Source organism: Zonotrichia leucophrys, chromosome 20 (genome assembly GCF_028769735.1).
Source record: "Zonotrichia leucophrys gambelii isolate GWCS_2022_RI chromosome 20, RI_Zleu_2.0, whole genome shotgun sequence".
Lineage (NCBI taxonomy): Eukaryota > Metazoa > Chordata > Aves > Passeriformes > Passerellidae > Zonotrichia > Zonotrichia leucophrys.
Genome location: NC_088189.1, coordinates 6,867,197 through 6,886,518, shown reverse-complemented (window position 1 = coordinate 6,886,518; position 19,322 = coordinate 6,867,197). Strand labels below are relative to the sequence as shown.

At 42.2% G+C, this 19,322-nt stretch overlaps 1 protein-coding gene across 4 annotated transcripts in view; it reads left to right on the top strand.

Annotated features, from left to right (window-relative positions):
• The first annotated feature begins 779 nt into the window (after positions 1 to 779).
• RTEL1 (regulator of telomere elongation helicase 1) overlaps positions 780 to 19,322 on the top strand; it is a 44,672-nt gene continuing 26,129 nt past the window's right edge. For 3 of the 4 annotated variants that reach the window (XM_064730043.1, XM_064730044.1, XM_064730041.1), the window contains exons 1-18: positions 802 to 863; positions 1,634 to 1,754; positions 3,196 to 3,394; positions 3,762 to 3,855; positions 4,777 to 4,858; positions 5,427 to 5,487; positions 5,725 to 5,800; positions 5,969 to 6,053; positions 7,171 to 7,236; positions 8,667 to 8,820; positions 9,157 to 9,195; positions 9,812 to 9,890; positions 10,534 to 10,631; positions 11,165 to 11,220; positions 13,785 to 13,862; positions 14,681 to 14,762; positions 17,983 to 18,115; positions 18,438 to 18,551. In XM_064730043.1, the coding sequence (XP_064586113.1) occupies positions 1,653 to 1,754; positions 3,196 to 3,394; positions 3,762 to 3,855; positions 4,777 to 4,858; positions 5,427 to 5,487; positions 5,725 to 5,800; positions 5,969 to 6,053; positions 7,171 to 7,236; positions 8,667 to 8,820; positions 9,157 to 9,195; positions 9,812 to 9,890; positions 10,534 to 10,631; positions 11,165 to 11,220; positions 13,785 to 13,862; positions 14,681 to 14,762; positions 17,983 to 18,115; positions 18,438 to 18,551 (1,598 nt within the window). In that variant the 5' untranslated portion in view covers positions 802 to 863; positions 1,634 to 1,652. Of the gene's footprint in view, positions 864 to 1,633; positions 1,755 to 3,195; positions 3,395 to 3,761; positions 3,856 to 4,776; positions 4,859 to 5,426; positions 5,488 to 5,724; positions 5,801 to 5,968; positions 6,054 to 7,170; positions 7,237 to 8,666; positions 8,821 to 9,156; positions 9,196 to 9,811; positions 9,891 to 10,533; positions 10,632 to 11,164; positions 11,221 to 13,784; positions 13,863 to 14,680; positions 14,763 to 17,982; positions 18,116 to 18,437; positions 18,552 to 19,322 lie in introns of all 4 variants that reach the window. The other variant, XM_064730042.1, reaches the window with a different exon arrangement.

Genomic DNA, 19,322 nt, shown 5'->3' with positions numbered 1-19,322 from the left:
GAGCACCTGGAATGCCAAAGCCGGTCCTGGATGTGCCTGGATGCACTGGCAGAGGACTGGAGGGTGGGAGCACCGCGCTGCAGAAAAGCCGGGAACAAAGGCGCGGCACATTCACCCCTAACAAAAGAGACCCGTCAGAATTCATTACCGTTCCTACGGCAGGAGCTCAGCATAAAGCCACAGAACCCTCCCACCTCAAACGCCCAGGGTTTCACAAAGAACCCCGCCGCGTTCTGCCCTCTCCAGCGAGCAGCGCCGCCCACGGGGAGCAGAGCCCGGCACAGAGCGCAGCGGGGCCCGGGACACGAACTGTGCCCGAGGGCAGCGCTTGTCGCACGTCCTGACCCTGCAAACGGGGACAAACGCCACTCCCGGGGGGCCCTGCCGCGGGGGGCCCTACAGGGCTGGGAGGCTTTGGAAATGCAGCTTTTGGCGAGCGAACAGCCACACTCCGCATCTCCGGGGCCCAAGCTCGGCCTCCGCCCCGGGGGAAGCGGCTGCGGAACCGTCCGGCTGAACCACAGGGCCTGTCTGGGAAGCGGAACCGGCTTCCCTCACACCTAGCAGCGCTCAAACCCCACCGGGCTTGCGCTGCTCCTGCTCGGGGCTCCTCCTGAGCCGCCACCAGCCCCGCTCGCTCCCCAACACCCCGGCCCGGGCTCCACCGGGATTGCTCGGCCCGGGCCCGCCAGGGCCGCCGCCTCCCCGGCCCGTTACCGGGGCAACGCCGCCGCTCTCGCGAGAGCGCGCGCAGGAAGTGACGCATGGACGCGGGGGTGTGGCACGTGACGGCGGCGCGGGGATTCCGAACGGAGCAGCGGGAGGTGGGGGAGAGCCGGGACACGGGCACAGGCGACACGGGGGTACGAGGACACAGCGGTGTGGGGACACGGCGGTGTGGGGTCACGGCAGTGTGGGGACACGGGGGTACGGGAACCCCGGAGCACAGGGATCTGGGACCGCCGGGAGCGCGGAGACACGGGGACACAGGGACAGAGCAATACGGGGACACGGCAACACAGCAATATGGGGACATGGGAGTCCTGGAGCGCAGAGATCTGAAACCGCGGGGCTGAGGAGACACAGGGACAGAGCAATACAGGGACACGGGACATGGGAGCCCTAGATCACAGGGATCTAGCTTTCCACCATAAGCTCTGGACCGCGGGAGCAGGGGCTGGAGCGGGCGGTGCAGCCCCGGAGTACGGGACCGGGAGGGGATGCCGAGTGCCCGTGACCCTCCTGCGGAGCCGCTGGTACCGGCCCGGCCCGGAACGCTGTGTCCCGATTGCTCCTTCCCGTGCCCGCAGGGCCCGACAGGAAAGGTGGAGGGAGGCACTTTACACGGGCCTGGCGTGGCTGGACCCAGGGGAACGCTGCAGCCTGACTGAGTGTGATACTGGGAAGAAATTTTTCCCTCTGAGAATGGTGACAGCTCTGGCGCAGGGTGCCCAGAGAAGCTGTGGCTGTCCCTGGATCCATGGGAGTGCCCAAGGCCAGGTTGGATGGGGCTTGGAGCAGCCTGGCATAGTGGAATGGGGTTGAATGAGGTGAACTTCCAGGTCTCTTTCAGCTTATCTTGGCACGATATCGCCACCACAACAGGGTCAGCATGGTCTGCTCTTCCTTGCAGGCACCTCAGGGAAGGAGCCATGCCCAGGATCACTCTGAATGGGATCACAGTGGATTTCCCCTTCCAGCCCTACCCATGCCAGGAAGCCTACATGGCCAAGGTACTGGAATGCCTGCAAAAGGTGAGTGAGTGTCCAACTGTGTGTCATTTCTAACTGTACTAAATGGTTTCTCTAAGAAGAGGTTGTCACAATTCAAGTTTTCTTTATGTGCTTTGTATGCTGCTTTTCCAAATCTTCTCTGACCTTTTACTTGTATTTTGATTTTACTCTGTGGTAATGAAAATCGTGGCTGGCAGGTGACAGTCAGTAGAAATATAGATGGGCTGTTCCTGCCTAAATTGGGAAAAGGAAGAAAGGCTGCTTGTGTTCATGCAGTCTGTCCTTGGCTGGTTGGGTCTGACTGCAGAATCATGAATGGTTTGGGTTGAAAGGGACATTAAAGCTCACCTTGTTACACCCCCTGCCATGGGCAGGGACACTTTGCACTATCCCAGGCTGCTCCAAACCCCATCCTACCTGGCCTCCCACTTCCAGGGATGGGGCAGCCACAGCTTCTCTGGGCACCCTGTGCTAGGGCCTCTCCACCTTACAGGGAACAATTTATTTCTATTCTCCAATATAAACCTACTCTCTGTCAGTAGGAATCGATTCTTCCTTGTCCTGTTACTACAGGTCCTTGAAAAAAGTCCCTTTCCATGCTTCTTATAGCCCCCTTCAGAATCTGGAAGGTCCCAGTTAGGTCACCTTGGAGTCTTCTGTTCTCCAAGCTGAGCAATCCCAATTGTCTCAGCCTTTCCTCACAGGAGGGATTTTACCTTGTCTTGTTAATATCTGGACTATTTGTATAATTTTCCATTTGCTGTGTGAGAGGAGAATTTTACTGAATGAACGTCAAAATAATAAAATGGTATTTTTCACAGTAATTACCTTTTTTTCTGGACACATCTTTGTGGGAACCAAAGGATTGTTCTGAGGGACCAAACAAGATTATTGTGGGAACTTTGGCTTTCCACCATAAGCTCTGGATCACAGTACCTGCTTGGTGCCTCCTCTCATTGAACTCACAGTATTGTGATATAAATTCCTCTCATACCCTTGAGCTCAGCTGCTGCTTTTTTCCAATTTTTAGTATTGCCACACACTTAAAAATTGTGACATCCTGTAGGTCAAGGTGTTCCAAGTGCTGACAAAGTTCTGTGCCTAAGCTGGCATGGATAAAACCTTAATCCTAAGGGAAACCATCACTCTGTTAACTGGGAGCCTTAACTTTCTGGGCTGGTTTTTCAGTAACTTCTCACATTTTCATGTATTTTATGCTGAAATGTGACACACTCCAATGGCTCTAAGAGTGGAGAATTGAATTATTGTGCTAAAAAATGTGATGGCTGGCTCTGGCTTTTTGATTAAGCCTCATTAAGTTAATTAGAGGGTCCTACATGTTGATTAGACCTCGTGTGTGGGTGTTCCTTGGTGGGGCTGCCAGCTGGCGCTTGCTCCTTGGCTGCACCAAGACCTGTCCTGCTGAACCCCTCAATCCCTCTCTTCTTTCTCTCCACCAAAGAAGGTGAATGGCATTTTGGAGAGCCCCACAGGCACAGGGAAGACCCTGTGCCTGCTGTGTTCCACCCTGGCCTGGAGGGAGCACTTCAAGGACACCATCTCAGCCCGGAAAATCGCGCAGCGCATGAATGGGGTGGAGCTCTTCCCTGACAGACCCGTGTCCTCCTGGGGCACTGCTGCCACAGATGGAGATGTCCCAAGTGAGTACCACCACCTCTGCACTCAGGAATGGTAGTCAACACGTGCTTTTGTCTGTCCTTTATAATAAATATACAATTATAAAAGTTATAGAGCTGTTGTTGAGCAGATGGAGCACAGTTTCACCATTTTATACATTTTCAAGGTGTTTTATGTAGTTGGAATTTTTCTTGGAGCTCATTTAGTTCTTGGAAAATAATTTAGCTCATTTTATGTATGTGAATAGTTGGATGACAGCATTTCCTGCTGTCTCTACAAGCCAAACTGTTACCATAGTACCAGCTGGGGAAGGAGGCTAAGAATATCCCTAGTTCTCCTTTCTATGCTTATAATGTCTTTCTGCCTTTTTTTTTCTCTTCTATTTGGCAGCTTATTACACTGACATTCCAAAAATAATTTATGCCTCCAGGACTCACTCCCAGCTTACACAGGTCATTAATGAGCTAAAGAACACAGTGTACAGGTGGGTATGATTTAGGGTAGTGTCCTTATTCAAAGAAAAGGTAGAGAAACCCCTCTGGTGTAGTTATTGTTTGGACTTCTGTGGATGAATGCATAAAAGATGCTATCCAGAGAAATGTAGTTCCTTTAATGTGCATGTTTAGAGCCTGGTTTTCTTTGTTGATGGGCTTGGTTTATTTTAATACTTCACAGCTTCTCTCCTTCAGTCATAGAATCTTCAGAATTCAGTCTGGTTTTGGTTTTTTACTTGACACATTAACTTATTAAATTACCTTTTTAAATTTCCCCTATTTATATTTTTCTGGGGGCATTTTTAAGGCAGTGAGAAGCCATTGCCAAGTTGAGCTCATTAGGCTGATGTAAATCTTTTAAGAACTTTGTCGTTCTGTTATACCAGTGCCTGTCACAGTTTTCAGCTGTTCTCATGCCAGTGTGTGGCTAAACTTTGGACAGGCACAGCCATTTGTTCATGTAGTTCTTGGAGAGATACAAACTTGTAATAAGCAACAAAGCCCAAACCATGGTGAATGTTTGTAGTGAACCAGTTCTGTCCTAACCTTGCTCTGAACATCACAACCAGCTGGGAAAAGCTTGTAATGGCTGACAGGCCCCAGCTGCCTGGGCTGAGCTGTCATAACAGAACCCAGATTTTGTGGTGGATGGTGCAAATTGCTGCTTGTGACTTCTTGCTGTGAGCTGCTGCTGCTTATTAACACCCACTGCTGCCAGCAGAGATGCAGTGCCCCCACGTCCAGTAACACACACAGCAGTTACAGCCAGACTAATTGACTTGTTCTGGCTCTGAACCTTGCTTTGGGCTCATCTCTTTCACCTGAATCTTTCACTTTTGAGATATTGAATCTAAGCATGTACAACTCTGTTCTCTCTTGCCTTATTTTTAATGTCAGTTTTGTGTATCCAGGCCAAAGGTTTGTGTGCTGGGGTCCAGGGAGCAGCTCTGCATTAACCCTGAGGTGAAGCGACAGGAGAGCAACCACATGCAGGTGAGACCAGAGCCTGGAGAGGATGTTCAGGGAGAACGTGGAGGCTTTTGTGTCATTTCTGTGCCATTCTTCACTCTGACATTGTTTAGCTACAAGAGGCTGCATTTACAGTAGTTCTAAATGTGTTTTTAGGAATGTTTGGTTTCCAGTTATGTGAGTGCAAAATGTAATTCTGCCTCTGGTGACATTTTCTATCCAAAGAAAAATGTGTAGAACATGACAGTTAATAATTTGTAGTTTCTGATCTGCTATGAGTCTGTCAAGAGCAATAATTTCAAAACATTGCTTCAGCTATTGATTTAGCTGTTATTTTTACAATATCAAAGATTACTGTTTTGAAAAATATTAAGAGTAAAACATAACACATTTTTCTCTGAGCATGTGCGTGTTCTGTGCTGCAAAAAAAGAGCCTAACTTGGAAGGTGAGCAGGGTATGTGGTTTTAAAGCTGAAGAACTTTGATTAGCATTTATTTATTAGCTGGGGTTAGAACTGATTCCACTCCTTAACCTGCATTCAGTTCCTGACAGGCTGTTCTACTTTGGGCTGAAATAAGCTTTGTTTTACAGATCTACATGTGCAGAATGAAAGTGATGGCTCGTGCTTGTCATTTCTATAACAATGTCGAAGGTGAGTGTGGCTCACCTTCACTTCCCCTGGAAGCAAAGCCCTGGTTTTTGGAGAGGGAGGGATTTGCTAGGCAGGTGGAGAGGTTTGGAAGAGTTGGCAAAATCCACCTGTGTTTTTCTGTGTTACTGTCTTTCAAGAGTGAAACATTAGTGGGTGAGTTTGATGATCAGGGTAACAACAAATCTTTGTGTGATGCCTTCACCTAAGCTGGTGTCATTTTAATGTCATCTTTTACAGAAAAGAGTACAGAGAAAGAAGTGATTGAATCAATCATGGATATTGAAGACTTGGTTAAAAATGGAAACAAGCACAGGTGAGTGGTCCCCTCTGACCTTCCTCCCCCTGTCTTGTGAAAATAATGAAAATTGTTTCTCTGTTCACTTTTATTAATCCATTTGTGTATCAGAGTGCATGAATGTTGAATACCCTCTTAATATTTCTGCAAGCATTATAGTCTGTACTGTTTTCTTTTTTTAAACAGAGCTTGTCCTTATTATCTCTCTCGGAGCCTGAAGCAGCAAGCAGACATTATTTTTATGCCTTACAACTATTTACTAGACTCAAAGGTAACATGTAACTTTGCTTTTAAATACAGTTGTTCTTCTGTTTGTTTTATGTTGGCTTTTAGTGGATAAACAGTGAAGAGTGATGCCTGGCAAGTGGATGCATTATGTGTGATTCAAAACTGACCAAACCCCAGTTCAGTTCAGGACCATGGGGTTTTCTCTGTAATTTCTTTCCCATGATTAAAAAAAAAAATATTTGACATTTTTCTATACTCATAGAATTAGCTTTGCAGAATGTGGTTCCATTTTTAGGTGACATTCACTTCCTGGACACAAATCTTCAGTCACATACTGTGCAGTATTTTTGCATGCAATCCGATGTGTTTCTGTTCCTGCAGCTGTTGCATGATTTTCAGAATAAGGAAGTTTTCAGTAGAAACTGGACATATCAATTGGAAAGAATTTCTGGTTTTGTGTACAAACAGTTGTAATAAGCTGTTTGTATTTTATGGATAGGAAGTGAAACCTTTGAAAACTCTGTTGAGGAAACAAATGTGCTGACATCTTCATGCAACTTGAAGTAATTAATGAATTATAGTAAAAGCTAGATTGTACCCCACTGCTGCAGGAAGACTGAAAGTTTAATGAATTAAAAAAGAAATTTAAAAGATCCCTTAAGCCCTACAAGCAGAGAAGCATTGTGAAATGAAGTCATGTGGTGCTGGAGGGGTTGTGCCAGAATATCCATTTGCAAAGGCAACACAAGCATCAAGTTGTGAATACAAGGCAAATCCTCTGCATTACACCCCACTTCTCCCAGATCTCTGTTGTCAAAAATGACTCAAAGTGACTCAAATTAATAGTTAAACTTTCTCAAATTAGTCAAAATAATCCAAATATGACACATCAGGGTTTTTTTTTTCTTTATTACAAATTGTAACCTCTATAAACATTTACATCATACATTTTAGCACCTTCATTTCCAGAGAAAGTGATTCTGTGGTTTCTGCAGCCGGCAGCCACAGCCATTACTTGCTGTTTTCTCAAAGGAAAAAACCAACCCAAATAAAAAATACATGAGAACCCCAAAGTATCTCAGCATCCACTTCTCAGCCAATCAAATCCCTATTTCTCAGTGGCCTTTTTGTCCACTTCTTTGTTCTGATTTTGTCTTTAGAGCAGGAAATCACACAACTTGGACCTGAAGGGGACTGTGGTGATACTCGATGAAGCTCACAATGTGGTGAGTTGTTCTGGTCTGTTACCATTTTCAATCTGCACCCAAAGAGTAAAACAAACAGCCTGTAAAATCTGTACTCAGGTGTATGTTGCTAATATTCATTATCATGAACATTTCTTGTTTCTCTGACAGTTAAATTTTGTAGTTGAGTTAACAGTCCTTTGACACTGCTGATTTTTTTTATGAGGTGATGGTTTCTTTCTAAAGGGTGCATCTCCAGATTTATGAAGTGCTTCTTTTCTTGGAGACTTCTAAGAAAACACTGTGTAAGAAATGATGGAAGACCCACTCTTGAATCTGCATCAGCTCTGCCAAGTGCAGTAGATGGCAAACAGGCCTCTTGTAATATTTCCAAGTCCTCACTCACAGAGGAAAACAAGAAAAAATAATGAATGCTGCTGTAGGAGTTCTTCCTTTTTTGCTGGCTTGAAGCTCTTTTCTAAATGATGAAATGCAGAGGAACATTTGAAATATGTCCCTTTCTCTGCCACATGAAGGCACAGTCTCCCAGTGGGATTTCTGCTGAATAGCTGTGGTTTGTTGTGTGAGTGCCTGGTGTCCTTTCAGTAAACATCCACCCGGGCCTGCTCTGCTTCACTAGAGAGCCTTGCCTGGCTGCATCCAGGGTTTGCTCCTTTCCTCAGAACATCTTCTGTTGAAAAAATGTGTGGAAATCCTGTCACAGTTGTTTGGGGTTTGGATTTGTTTTTCCCTTTGTAGTGTGCAGGAATTACTAATTGATGCCTGCACGCAGAAATTAGCCAGAAGAGCTGCTCATTTTGCAATAGTTATCTGATGGTGCTGTCTCTTCCAGATTAATATGTGGAAATTTAGGGATTATCCTGAAATAAAATTCATTTCTTTCTGATTAGATTGTTTACACATGCAGCTTGCTCAGCACTTATTTTCTTTATAACTTATTTCTTCATAGCTATTACAGTCAAATATTTGTGTAGGTTAGGCCTTATTATTTATCATCAATCCTCAGGGAAAATGATTCTTTTTGTCACAGAAAATTTCTTGTAAAGCAATATATGATTTAATTTTCAAAGTCAAAGAAAGTTTTGTCAAAGTTACTAATCCTGAGTGTTTAAACCATTGCTACTTTTTAAATAGAAAGTAGAGAAATAGCTTTTTCGAAGAACAAACCAATTATCTAAGTAAAGAATTTCCTGCTTGAACATCAGACAATTACTGTCTGTACTCTCTAGGATGTTGATAATGTGGAAGAGGCAAAATCTGTTCTACATTTCAGAAAAAATGTTGTTTATGAATAGTCCAAGTCTTCAGGTGTTTATGAAATATCCTCTGGCCTGAGCTGGAGATCAAAAATAAAATCAAGCCTGGTTGTCTGGACTTCATCATGTCTGAAACTGCCTGAATAAACAGGGCACAGAGGGGTCAGAATAATTCTTCCATTCCTTCTATTTTAGGAGAAGTTGTGTGAGGAGTCCTCTTCTTTTGACTTGACTCCCTACGATCTGGCTTCAGCAATGGATGCAATAAATGTTGTCCTGGAGGAACAAGCCAAAGTGGTTCAACAGAATGAAATCAATGCTGAATTCAACATGGAGTTGGCCACTTCAGGTGTGTTGACAGTGACACGTCACTGTTTCTCTGGGATAATAAAGTGCCACTATCAAGAACTTGAAAATAACTTTTAGGGGAAGTTTCTGGGAAATTTACACTCCTGTTATTAAGTAAATTGTTGTTAATTAGTAATTGTTGCCAGACACTGGAAGATTTGATCAAACTAATGGGACATGAGGGGCTATGAAAGAGAACAGTGAGGGGACCACAAAAAATATCTTTCCATGTACACAATTCTAACCTTCATAGCCATAATTTCTGGAAAGGCCTAAAGAAACTGGGAATGAAAAAGGGATGAAACAACCTCTTTGAAGTCTTCACTTTTTTCAACAGGACTGAACATGGAACTGGAAGATATAGCAAAGATCAAGAGTAAGTGTATATTTTGTGATGTTGAAAATGGTTGAAGCAGTTTGAAAAGGTCAGCAATTACAAATCAAGCTCACATAGCATTGCCATATGTGGCATAACTTAAGCGTCAATGAATGTCTCACTTATAAGTTATCTGGATCTGACTTTTCCCAAGAACTTTTTAGAATGTTTAGTTAGTTTTTTCCCAAGAAGAGAGATTTGGCAGATGAATATGTCTTTTCCTTCGTTGTTAGAGGTTCCCATGTTTTCTAACCTTGTCAGTGTGCTGGAATTGCATCAGTTGCATAATTCTGCTGTCAGAACCTGAAGTTAACATCAAGAGCTTGAGATATCTCATGTATACAAAAGATTTTCAAGAACAACTTTCCCTGTCTGTAAAGAGTTTAACATTTAGCTGCTGACTCTTCAGCTTCATTAGAAATTGAGGTCATGGAAGTTCTTAGAGTTGAATATGAATATTTAAAGGTGATATCCAGGAAATTGGTTTTGATCAACAGCTGGGCTGCTGTCTTTTGTGACAGCCTTTGTCCTAAAGTACATTTGAAAAAGTGACTTAGATGTGTCCCAGACATGACTTTCTGTGCACCCTAACTTTTTCCTCTTAATTTTCCTAAAGAAATTCTTCTTCAGCTTGAAAGTGCTATTGATGCAGTGGAGCTGCCAGCAAATGGTAATGGAGTCACCAAAGAGGGAAGGTAAATTTCTTCTCATTAATGTGTTTAAATGTTAAAAAGAATGGCAAATTGAGCTGGGGCAGCTGTTAGGGCTATAGCTCTATTCTAGTTTCTGGGAATAGTATTTATTCAAGGTTTAAATTTTCCTGAAATCCCCTATCTATAGTAATCATTATTTTTGGGAGAACTCCCCTTTTTAGTGTTTCAAGAGTGGAAAATCCTCTGCTTGGATTTCCTGAGCTGGAAGAAGCTGTGCTTCTTTCAATTTTGTGTCATGATTTAAGCAGAGGTACCAGTGCTGCAGTGATGTGTCTGAGGTACCTCTGAGCTCATTTCTAAACTGGTGCCTGTTATACATGATAAAAAAGAAAAGAAGGAAATTGCATGCCAATCTGCTTCTAAATTAACAATGGATTGTATGTTGGGGAGGAATGATGGAAAAAGGGAATGACATGGTCTGTGTGCTTTCTGCCATGGCAGTATTGTGCACTGTCTTTATAAGCAAGTACTTAATTTTATTCTTGGAAATTTTTCATTCTCATGGAGACAGAAACATGTTTTGCTACATGATGGTGAAATTGTTCTTCTGAAAGAGCAACATTATTTGTGCCTGTTTGGTTCTTTACAGTATTTCCCAATTCTGCTTTTTCTTTATAAATTGCAGCTACATCTTTGATCTGTTTGCAGAAGCCCAAATAACCCTGCAGACCAAATCCTCCCTCTTGGAGTCACTGGAGCAGATTTTACAGTTTCTTTCAGGCCGTAAGTGCATGAACTTTTAAACTTTTTTACTCAGGCTTTTCTCTTTAGTGTAAGAAACTGGAAATTTGTGTTGTTGGGGGAGACATCAAATGATAAAGCCTCTGTAAGCTAAAATCTGACCTTAAAGACTTCTGTCTTATTAAGATGTGCAGAGTCCTCTGCTGGGAAACATATTTTATATCTGTTCATGTAGCTGAACTGATGCTGAGAACCACCTTGTGTCAAAACAGGAGTGTTTGGGTCTATCCATGCACATAGAGGACTTTTGCACAGACACTATTTTTCTCCAAAACCACATGGATTGTGGTGTGAAGCTTGCTGACATTTTGCTGATGGTACTTTTAATGTCTTGAGTTCTTCCTTGGTCCTGGAGTTAAAAAAACAGGAAGGTGGAGAATCATATAAAATGATTTCCCCCCCCTAATTTAACAAGCTTTTGTTCTAATGTCTGTCAGCATCCTGTTCCAAAATTACTCTTCTGTAAAGAAAATTTTTCATCTTCTACATGTGTAATCTTGTGTTGCTTTCTCCAGGTACTGGGATATTTGTCAATACATCTGGATTGCATAAGGTCTCAGATATTATCCAGGTAAATATTTAGTGCTGCTTCTATACATAAAGGATAGAAGAGTTGGTTTAAAAGATATGTAAAGATATTGGATCAATTTTATTTTTGTTGGGATGTGCAGTGGTGCAAGTTTGTAGTTTTTGAGGAGAAAGCTGCTGCCTGATGGGATGGATTAATCTGATTTTTACCCAGGTTGTTCTTTTGTAGTTCTGGTCTCTCTTTTTGGAGATGCTGTATTTAAATTTTGGCTGGGCTTAGCATCCACCAGGTGGAGCTGGGTCATTGAACTTGCTTGCAGCAATGTTGGGGAATATGAGATCATCTCATGAAATAACAAGAGAGGCTAAGGAAAAAAGCAAACAAAAGATAATTTAACAGTATTTTTTCCCCATTTAATTATTAACTTATGAGATGTCTAAAACAAAAGTCTTTTCAGTTCCATAGGAACTGAATGTGACACTTGTGGGTATCCACATAATGCTGTCATCTCCTTTTTGTACACTTCCAAAACTTTGTTTATGAAAATCCCAAGCCCCATAAAATTCAGAGATGCAGTGAGCCTCTATATTAGACAGTGGTTTGTCTGATATATGTGTGCACAAAGGCACCAGAGATTAACACCCTGTTTAAAACTGAAAATGAAAACTTTATTCAAACCTTGCAGACCTGTATGATAAAGACAAGTCACCTGGGTGTGTTTTGAGTGGTCCTGGCAGGTTTGCAGCACTGAACTCTGAATGCATGGGTGTTTTTGGGGCTGCATTCACAGTGGCATACACAGGATTTCATTTTTCTAGCAGTGGTTAAACAAAACTTTCATGTGTGTTCCAGTACAGTAGTAGTGATTTATGGTACCAAATGGTTTATACTGGGAGAGGTTGCTGTTCTGAGGGAAAGCCAAGTGAGCCTAATTTAAATTGGTTTCTCAGGGTTTTAAAGCTGAGAGATGAGAAAATTCAGAAGTAGAAACCAGGTCCCCTGATCCCAGAGGACTGGGAATAATTGTCTGTGTGTGCTCTTTTGGGCTGTGGATAGATAAAAAAGGAGATTTGACTTTGGAGGAGAAAGCTCAGATCCCTTTTTTGCTGCTGAGCACATGCACGTGGACAGTGCCTGCAAAGGATCTGCCAGGGGACAGTTTGCCATCTTGAGATAGGAGGGACATGGACAGAGTTTGCTTCTTGCAGAGCCTTGAGTCTTAATTTAACACCAGCTTGTATTAATTAATAGTAATTGTTTTTCTTGCTTGTCAAAGAACACTTACCAAAATGCCTTTTGTGCGCCATATCTTTGGCTATTTTTCAGGAGTAAGTATTTCCAGGAATTGTGCCTTTTTTTTTTAATTGCTAGGGAACATCTTGTAACTAGCTGATACTCTTATGAGCTTGGGTAATTCCTATCAGTGTCTGGAGAAATTTTGTTTAGAAAAATTAACAGAGTTGTAAATATTTGAGAACCACAGCTGTTTTCACTGAAGTTGCACTGGGATGCTTTATGTTTGAAAGAGCATCATCTGTAGTCGTGAGACATCACATGCAGGAAAGGGGGGAAAAGCATAACTCAGATAGAAGCTTTTAATTTAATGTATGGACAATTAGATATGATTACAACTGAATTATTTTTCTAAGCAGAGTGTTATTAGCAGAGGGACCACAGATGAAATTTTAAACTGAAGGAACTCAAAAAGCTCTTCTATGCTTGCCTGTGACTGATCTCCTTAGAGTGTTTTTTTTATCCACAGTCAGAGTCATGAACAGTGTGAATAATAACATTGTCATTTATGTAGTTTGAGTATGTTTAGATATTGACTTGAAGTTTTTGGAACAGTGAGAGCACCATGTGGGGAGCAGGAATTGCCTGGAAGAACCACCTTTATTCAAGAGTTATCAAATAAGACCTTGTTGTCTTATTTGATAACAAGAGTAAGGAAAGAAATTTAAGGTTATTGCAGCAGTAATGTTTGTGGAGACACTTCTCAGTGTGGGGATTTTACCAAAAGGATGTATGTGTATGTATGTATCAAAACTAAAGTGGCCACAGGACCAGGGATGTCATTGTCCCTCTGGTCTGGGCAATGGTGAAGCTTCACCTGGAGTCCTGTGTGCAGTTCTGAGCCCCTCATGACAAGAAGGACATGGAGGGCTGGAGCATCCAGGACAGAGAACAGAGCTGGGGAAGGGGCTGGAACATCAGAGAGGCTGAGGGAGCTGGGGGGCTCAGCCTGGAGAAAAGGAGGCTCAGGGGGGACCTTCTCACCCTCACAACTCCCTGACAGGAGGGAGCAGCCAGGTGGGGGTCAGGCTCTGCTCCCAGGGAACACGGACAGGATAAGAGGACATGACCTCATGAAGTGTCAGGGGAGGTTCAGGTTGGACATCAGGAAGAATTTCTACATGGAAAGGGTTGTCAGGCATTGGAAGGGGCTGCCCAGGGTGGAGCTCCCATCCCTGGAGGTGTTTGTGGAACACCTGGATGTGGCACTCAGTGCTCTGGGCTGGGTGATCAATCACAGCTTGGACTCAACCATCTCAGAGGTCATTCCCAACCTAAATAATTCTGTGGTTCTGTTTCCCTGCATTTTGCAGACAGTGTTCAGCGTGGATCCCCCAGAAGGAGTCACAACAGGGTTCCTGCCACGTCAGGCAATATCTAAATATTACAAGGTATGGGAGCTTTTGTGTGCTGTGTTTTTCCTCACAGCATTTAATGTCTGTGCTTTGTGTATCTCAGCCTTGGAAGGATGTGGGTAGTACAGCACATGATGTTGATTACAGGGAGGAAAAAGGAGACCACAACCAAAAAAAACCCACCAAAGGAACGGTATTTAAATTAGATTCTGAAGAAAACCACAATTTTAAAATGAATTTGTAAATTAAATTTTGAAAGTGCAGCAAATGGAAATGTCAGAAAATTTTGAAATTGGGTATTAAACAAGAATCAAGGTGTTCTTCCAATATTGTATTTTTAGTTTAGCCCAGTGCTAAGCAACTGCAGCAAAACCACTGAACCTCCTCCCTGAAGTTGTTTTAATTTGTTTAAAGTTTGGAATTTATGGGATGTGTTGCTATGATGAATTTTAGGAACAGATCTTTTTCTAGAGATCACATTTAGACTTTATACTATTTTTGTTGCCAAATGAAGCAAATCTTTCCACTATGATAGTGTTCTACATTTGATCTGTGTGGTTTATGCTGGTGGAAATACCCAAATATTTGGGTGCTTGGTCTCTGCCCATGAAAAGCTGCTCCCATCATCTGATTCAAAAATGACTGGTTGGATGGTGATGCACTTTTTTGCTCATGGTTACGAAATACTGAAAGCAAAATAGAAAAGAGACAGGAAATTTATATAACCTTAGTAAAACTGTAAAAGTGGCAATAATTGCATTAATTACTCTTAATGTAGGCCAGGTTTTTTTGAGGGATGAAGTTCAAGTTCATTTCTGCAGCCATTGCTAGAAGTGTTTCTTACTTTCCTTCAGGTACATATTCATGTGGATAATGGTAATCAGAAAAAGAAACAAAGGACAGATCTCTGGAACTCATCATCTTCTAAAAGACAAGGTATAGGACTGTTCTTGGGGAGGTTCATGCAAAAGCTGCCTTGAAAACTCATCAGCTGCTCCTTTCTGATTCAAATAGAAGAGAACAAGTGCAGCTTCATTGTGGATTCAATGAGCTGGGGACAAGCTTTTCACTTTTATAGTCATTTCTGAAGGGGAGGTGGCATGTGCCATCCAATATAAGAATTTCTTGTACCATTGGTGGTTTGTGCACTGCTGGAGTTCTTTTAGGACAATGATTCTGGTGGAAGAAAATCATCTTCATCATGGAATTGTTGTATTGGTGTAGAGAAAATCTTCAGAGCAGCCAAGAATGGGGAACTCTCCTCCAACCCTCAGGTTGCTACTGAGGTTCATTACAGGTTCTGTTCTTATACAAGCTGGATTTCTCTGTACAACTGTGTTGACTTAAACACAAAACTGGTGTTGAATAAGGCTGTAACTGCCTTTGGCAAAAAAGGGGTTCAGTTACAGTTTTGACGGCAAAAATGTTTGTCAGAGGTGGTATAAGAAATTCTATTCCGTTCTCTGTTGAAATTATTTACATTGTGGAGGTGTTACAGTTTGTTTGCTCATTTTTGGAGCTCTGTAGAGAAGTTTCATGTGATGTATCAGAGATCTTGTCCAGATCATGTGAATTCTTAGGCAGAAAATACCTTGCCCTGGGGCATGTTTACCTTTTCTGGGATCACCTGCTTTGTGGAACTTCCTACTTTGAGCAACTTTCAGGGTGTGTTGTCACTTCTTGAGAGTTTCAGCTCCAGCTATACTTTCCAATCTCCTCCCTTCTCAGTCTCCTCCCACCTGTTTTGTTCCTTATGCTCTGCAGTTCCCAGTATCTGGAATTACCTCAATATAACTGAGGTAACTTCAGAACCATATATTTAGAAGAAAAGAAACTTGGCTTCTGAATCAAAGGCTTATCCTAATGCTCCTATAAAGCAGCATCAAGCTTGGCTTTGTTGGACTGCAGCATTCATTCTTTCTGATATTTTAATTTATTTTTTAATAATTAAGTTAAAATTTTCAATTTAAGTTGACATTTTCAATTACAGAAGGCAGCTACAGATCCCTTTACCTAAGCTTTCTTAACAGAACACTCTTCAGGGACTTAAGTAAATACTTTGTCTCATAACTAGCTACTTAATTACTCAGTTAAGTGCTCATGAGTCTGTAATTATCTCTTTCATGGTAGTCCTTCTTTTAAGGGCAAAAATAACATTTTTCAAAGAATGAATTTTCAAGAATTTACTGGGTTTGCACATAATAGCCCCTTAAATGTTTCCAGGAAATTAGTGCTGTTTAGTAATCTCTTAATGCTGTTTTCCTGAGATATTCCTCAACTGGAGTTTTAAGATGCAGGAATAATTCTGAGTGGATTTGGTTACAGATGGGTGCAGGAAGAAGCTAATACAAACATTTTTAGGTTAATTGCACAATTTGGAAGATTTATACACAGAAATACAAAGCAGTGGGAGAATTCTGTGACTCAGTAGATGGATTCTGATATATTTGTTTTTCAAATAAGAACAGTATTTGCAAGTACCTGTGTAACACACCTGAGTATGCTGACATTTGTCCTTTATGTAAGCCTAGCAGAGGCCAGACATGATAGATGGAGTCTCTGGTTTCCTGTAGTGATGGAGAAAATGGTCTAGAAATAATTCAAGCATTTAAGAACAGCTGTTTTCCAGGGATTTTGTGGAAATTGTCCACTCAAACATCATTCTCTACAAAGTAGTTGGTGAGGACAAGGGGCATAGCTTGGGGTAGCTGATGAGATTGCTGCCTGAGTCATCTGGGAACAAATGCTGTTTATGTCAACAATATTGGACTGTTGCAGTTTAACATTTGCTCTAAATCATCATGTTGTAGACTATTAGTAAGCCATTTCTCCTTGCATTAGCTGTCCTTGTACCAGGAATGGAAAAAGAGCCCAGCTTTGTTTAATGCCCAACAGTTCCTGCTGGTGAATGGGACTTTAAAAATGGATTTGTTGTTGTTAAGCTTAAAGACATAATTGCAGCACATCAGGCTAAAAATGTACAGCAGCCCCAACTGGTCCAGGAGCTGGGAACTGGTGCCTGGCTGAGTTACAGAAATGTGTTTCCAGCTGAGCACTGGAGGAGCAGACATGAGGGGCTGCTGTCCTTTTCCAGGCCATCCCATATCAGCCCAGTTTGGTTTTGTGCTGGGATTTCTTGGGTTCCTGGCTGAGTGACTTTGCTCTTATCTGTAGATACTCACTGGCTTGTCCAAACTAATTTGCACCAATTGTTGGTGTGAGTGAGAAAGACAGGGAATCTCCTGAATTTTGGAATGTGAGTCTTCTAAAATTTGGGCATTGTCTGGATAGGTCTGTCCAAATGAGATGGAAGGATAAAACTTTCAGCTAAATGTTCACTTGTAATTCTAAGCAGTAAGTGACTCACTGGGCAAGTCTTAATGGGGATTTCCTGAAAGAACCAGCTTTTTCTTTTGGAAATGAAGGCTTTGATTGACTTGTGTAAAATTCAAAGAAATTCACGTGATACTTCGGTGAGAGGTATTTATTTTTTTTACTGAAATGAATCATGAAAAGCAGAAACAGAAACTAAAGGTGATGTTTGATTTGGCTGCTCTTGTTCTTGACATGGATTTTCTTTTCATTCCCTTGTGCCTGTATCTCTGTCAAGCTGATGCAGTTTTCAGCAAGCCTGAGCTGAGCAATGAAGGAAATTACTGATGTGATTTATTTATTTTTCTTAATATTCTTTCTGTTGATAACTTACATATTTTCAGAGTCACACACTAAAATACATATATGTGTGTGTATATATATATATATATATAGATATGTATATTTGTCACCACATCCCACAAAAGATTTGAGCAGAAATTGAAATGTTTGTGAGTTGACTCTGGGGAAAGTGGGAAGTTTAGGTGAAAGATTTATAGCCTATATAGTTACATACGAAATTCCTTATAGATAAGGGGTTCTTTTTTCAAGCCAGTGCAAGGTTGGACATACTCTCTTGTTAGATTATGAGGAAGCAGTGATATTTTCATTAAAAGTCATTAAATCTGGGAAGAACCAAAGCAGGAGATACCATACATCTGGAATTTTGACTTTGGATGCTGTCTGGTTTACTCTCAGAAGTTCAGGTGCTGTGTGCCATATGCTGGTCATAGTCCAGTTTTTCCACTTTGATTTCTTAGTGTTTTCTCTTTATTTAATGCAGGGAAGACTTTAAGCTATTGGTGTTTCAGCCCTGGGTACAGCATGCACGAGCTGGTTCGCCAGGGAGTCAGGACAATCATCCTCACCAGTGGGACACTCTCCCCCCTCTCATCATTTACCATGGAAATGCAGATGTGAGTACCTGGGTGTGGGACACTGCCATTCCTGAAAGATGCACAATATGTTCTTGTGGATTTAGGTGTTATTTCAGGATTTTAAAGTCCTCTGTTTGTCCAGAGAAGCTGTGGCTGCCCCATCCCTGGAAATGTCCAAGGCCAAGCTGGATGGGGCTTGGAGCAGCCTGGGATAGTGGAAGGTGTCCCTGCCATGGAAGGGGTGAAATGAGATGAGCTTTAAGGTTTCTTCCAATTAAACCATTCTATGATTCTATGGTTCTGGAACTGGTAGGGAATCATATAATGGGTATGACTGGGATCTTCTTCCTTTTTTCTCCAGCCCTTTCCCTGTTTGCCTGGAGAATCCTCATGTAATTGATAAACACCAGCTCTGGGTGGGGATCATTCCAAAGGGACCTGATGGAGCTGTGCTTACTTCCACCTATGAAAGAAGGTAATGAACTTCCATGTGGAATCCTGCTTGGAAGCTTTGGGTTCCAACGTTGAGTTCTGTTAACAGGAGTATGCCAGCTAAGTAAGGGATCTGTAGTGGTTTTCTTGGATAAATGCTGAATAACAACACCCTTTAACCACTCCTATTGAAGGTCTGGAAGGGATCAGGCACTGATATTCCTTGATGGCCCTGGCCAGCCTCAGCTGGGACTGCACCCACAGCCATCCCCCAGGAGCTGCACTGAATCCTATCCAATTTTTTTTTTGCTGAAGGCTTAATTGACTTGAAACATGACTGGCCTTTGCAATAACTATTTTTATATTTAAAGCTTGTCACCATGCCCAGCCTCTCTTTCACCTCTGGATTGCCTTCTTAAGGAAAACATGTCCAAATATTTGTCAAGCTTTTCATCATCATTTTTCTTGCTTGTCTGGTCTTCCATCTCTTTGTCTTTCTATCTGTTGTTCAGAGTTGGCAGTGCTTCTGCTGCCAGCAAAGGCCAAATATTCCACGGAACTGGAAAGGGACTTAGTAATTGTAATGGTTTTTTACAGAGAAGTCATAATCTGGAAAACCCTCAGACTGCATTTCTTATTTTCAGAAGCTTTAGTGTGCCATTTCAGTGTATTTCTGCTGAAGATACTGTATTTTAAAGAAAGAGGGTTGGGGATTCCACCCCTCTAGGGCTTTTAGAACATGGGGATTTTTTGAAGGAAAGGGATTCACTGTGTTCACTCTGTTTTGACAACATCTCTGTGTTGATACTGGTTT